The sequence below is a fragment of the Cydia fagiglandana genome, chromosome 15 (genome assembly GCF_963556715.1).
Source record: "Cydia fagiglandana chromosome 15, ilCydFagi1.1, whole genome shotgun sequence".
Taxonomy (NCBI): Eukaryota; Metazoa; Arthropoda; class Insecta; order Lepidoptera; family Tortricidae; genus Cydia; species Cydia fagiglandana.
Genome location: NC_085946.1, coordinates 18344054 through 18347884, shown reverse-complemented (window position 1 = coordinate 18347884; position 3831 = coordinate 18344054). Strand labels below are relative to the sequence as shown.

At 34.5% G+C, this 3831-nt stretch overlaps 1 protein-coding gene across 1 annotated transcript; it reads left to right on the top strand.

Annotated features, from left to right (window-relative positions):
- Positions 1–695: 695 nt before the first annotated feature.
- LOC134671143 (D site-binding protein-like) lies at positions 696–1569 on the top strand. Its single transcript, XM_063528913.1, has one exon. It carries the CDS (start codon positions 725–727, stop codon positions 1388–1390), a length of 666 nt encoding a protein of 221 aa, XP_063384983.1. The 5' UTR covers positions 696–724; the 3' UTR covers positions 1391–1569.
- Positions 1570–3831: the final 2262 nt, after the last annotated feature.

Genomic DNA, 3831 nt, shown 5'->3' with positions numbered 1-3831 from the left:
ATTACATAGATAGTTTAATTGCATAACAATGAGTCAAGGCAAGTAGTTGCATATTTGTACAATTCAAGATTTTGTTTAATAATTATGTGGTTAGTAGCTTCATTTTATAAGTTTCATATTTATTTCGTTGTCAATTTTCATTTATAATTTAAAAAAAACCATGACCTATTTGCTAAATTACCTAGAGAGTTAAAATATGTATTTTCCTTTTTTTTATTATGTATACATCATATTTTCTGGGATACCTTAAAATAGTAGTGAGTACTAAATTCAATTTGAATGCGTTTATTCTTCTCCATTATTTAATTATATTGATAGATATTTTATTTAAATTCGAATCAGGTATTTTTGCGCATTTAATTTTAATATGTAACTTATATTGACTTTGCTGTTATCTTTCTTTACCAGATAAAATGAAACGTGGCATTTAAAAATATCGGCCAAATGTTATCAATTGTAATCAAGAATTTTACAACCCCGTTAATCCCCTATTGTTTACCCCTTGCGTTAATCCCCCTGTTTACCGTGGCCAGCGGTACAACCCCGCCCTTCCCTCCCTTGCACCCTTGCTCTTAAGGGACGCCTGGGCATTGCAATCTTCACTTGTGCTCCGACTTTCAATCGAGACACACGTACTCTTGCGACTAACTGTTCCTTTGCGATCTTCAACTCTTTTGCAATCGTCAACTGTTTTTACAATTGTTGATCATATTTTGTTTGTAAAATGGCGCTCCTGTGGACCCCGTACGCCGACGAAGCCCTGGACTTGAGCAAAGCCGCCATGAAGACGGAACCGGTGGCGCCGAGCCCGCCTTACCTCCCCTACATGCCGGCCACGACCAGCCCTGTGCCTTCCTACCCATGGTACCCTTACCCAGTACCGCAAGTGTCTCCTGGTAGCCCAATGTACCATGGATACCCAGTTCCGCAGATGTCTCCAAGCAGCAGCTCAGGAAACGAAGAAGCTATGCTGTCTGGCAACCGAATGGCCACGCTTTCGCCTCCAGACTCACCTGAAGCCGACCACAATCGCCAGAGCCTCACCAGACTCTCCAATCACGTCGACATGGAGTTCCTTGCCGATGACCCGGACTACCAGGCTTTTGAGCGTGACGCTTTAAGAGCTATGGCGGAGAAAAACGGAGGAACTTTACTAGGAAACAATCCTCGTATGCGCCGCTCCGTCCGCTCCACGAAAGAGACAGTCGATGACTCGTACAGACAGCAGAGGGAGAGGAACAACTTCGCTGCCAAACAGAGCAGAGACCGCAGGAAGCTGAGAGAAGTGAGGCTTGCCCTTAAAGTGACTTACCTAGAAAAAGAAGCCGCCAAACTTAGGGCCATGCTTGCTTCAGGACTATGCGTGAGATGCAATTCTTTCCGCGGATAATGTGGGAAGAAAAAAGGACATTTCCGAGTTTCGTGCAATTTTGTAAATAGCTGTAGTTATAGTTAGATTAATAATTTATTTTGTGCAATTTAGTATTATATCACTTTTGTTCCTATGTTGTGATAAGCAAGGACTGATATTTGTCTAAGATTATATAAGGAAAAGATTTAGGTTTAAGATTTGAGAGTTTGGTCTAGTCTGCTAATAAAACAAATTAACTGAATTACTTTACTTTTATTGCATACTTACACTGATATAATAATACCCAAAGTAAAATTCAGACAATTTATAATTTTATTCTTACAATATGAGAAATAAATTATATTCGACTCATTTTTCATAAATCAAAGTACATATTTAGTTGCAAAACAGTAGAATCAAACATTTTGAACTTAAAAATTTAAACAAATTATAATTTATTTCTTATATGTATTATAAGCCTATACGGTGTCCTACTGCTGGGCAAAGGCCTCTCCCGTCGATTTCCATTCATCTCGGTTTTGATCTCTAGCAATAATTTATTTCTTATGAAGCAATATTATTTTTTACAATTTTTTATTCGCCTGTTTCCTTATTGATCAAAGTGGTTCAAAAACTGCTATAGAAATTTATAAACTGCCGCCGGCTCCGCTTTCTAATTTAATTAAAGAAGTCAATCAATTGCAAAATTTTAAATAATTCCAAGATTTTTAAAGGCTGATTATTTAGTTACTTTATTTTTAATTTAATTCGCTTAAATGATTTTTTTTAGAGATATAATAATATTGATAAAATATACTTATACCACGTAACTCAGTGTAGTCCACACAAAATACATAACTAAAGATAAAAATGGCAATGTGGTATTTTAATAAGTAAGTAAGTTTTACAGCTGCAGCAACTATAATCTTTCCCAATCTATCTATATTGCTGCAGTAAAAACACAGCACTTTCAATTTTAAACTAGGCCCAATAAATCATAACTTAATCCTTTTTTAGAATATCGACTACCTTTTGGGCTCTAGGGAACATTGCGATCCTTTTGTCGCAGGCTTTTGCAAGGTCCGTTATTCTACCCATTGTCCTTTACGATGGACAATGACGGTTGCAACTTTTAATCCTTTTCGAAGAAATTTCTTCAAGGTGGAGCGTTGCAAATCAGATTTTGCAAATTGCATGGTTTTACCGATATGTAATAAGTTTAAATATTATAAAAGTAAGTTATTAGTTTAATGTGTCACATGCGTCGATAGGAAGGTACGAATTAAACTTAAAAAAAATAAAATAACAAAGATATTAAAAACTCAATCCTGCATAAAATTCAGGTTTATCATTTTACGGACCATTTATTCCATTCAATAACAAAAGTCAGTGTTTTTATTTATCACCTAACTATACATATATATTTACTAATTCTGTCTGAGCATCTTAAAATAATTGTTGAGTATGAGAGTAAATGTTAATATTTATTTTAGGTTATTTCTTATGTAGATATGTATTATGTAAACACATAAGTAATTAAATATTAGTATAAAGTAGACTAAAACATTAATATAAAATAAAAAATACCTACCGATGAATTACCGCGAGGGTCAGACAACTTGTAGGAATAGTTTCGTAACTTTTTAAAAACAAAATTAAAAAAGGTACTATTTATACATAATATACCTAAATTATAAACTGAAATATATGTGTGTATGTATGTATGTCACTTTATTGCACATAAACAGGTTTACATAAAACGGACAAAAACAAAACAAAAATGTTATGTACAAAGGCGAACTTATCCCTAAAAGGGATCTCTTCCAGCTAACCTGTGAGAAAATGCGAAAGGATCAGATACTAATAGGTGAAAGATAATTTAATATGGACAAATAGCACTATGAGAATTTTGGATACACATAAAGGACGACGAGAGCAAATAAGTAAAGGAAAAGCAAATAAGTAAAGAAAAGTAAAGAAAATGTCATACTAAAGAAGTGACCAAGCCATTCAGGAGCGGAGGCCGGATTGTTATTGTAATTGTAATTGTAATTGTAATTTATTGTGTAATAGATTAAAGCTAAGTATGTACAGCACATTAAGTTCATTAATAACTTATATAACTAAAATCTTACCTTTTCAGGCATTACATAAAACTAATACTAACGAAATATCATTTGATATTTACCACTAGCTTTTCGGTGAAGGAAAACATCGTGAGGAAACCTGCATACATCTGCGAAGAAATTCAAAGGTGTATGTGAAGTCCCCAATCCGCATTGGGCTAGCGTGGGGACTATAGCCCAAGCCCTCTCGCGCATGAGAGGAGGCCTGTGCTCAGCAGTGGGACGTATATAGGCTGAAATGATGATGATGATGATGAATACTAACAAAACAATTAATTCCATTCAAATAAACAGTGCTATTACAATTGGTATATACTACAAAATCCAATGAATTTAATAAAAATAAATTAATAA

Excerpts from the sequence above, each read along its gene's own strand:
- LOC134671143 (XM_063528913.1), top strand. The coding sequence starts at position 725 with ATGGCGCTCCTGTGGACCCCGTACGCCGACGAAGCCCTGGACTTGAGC.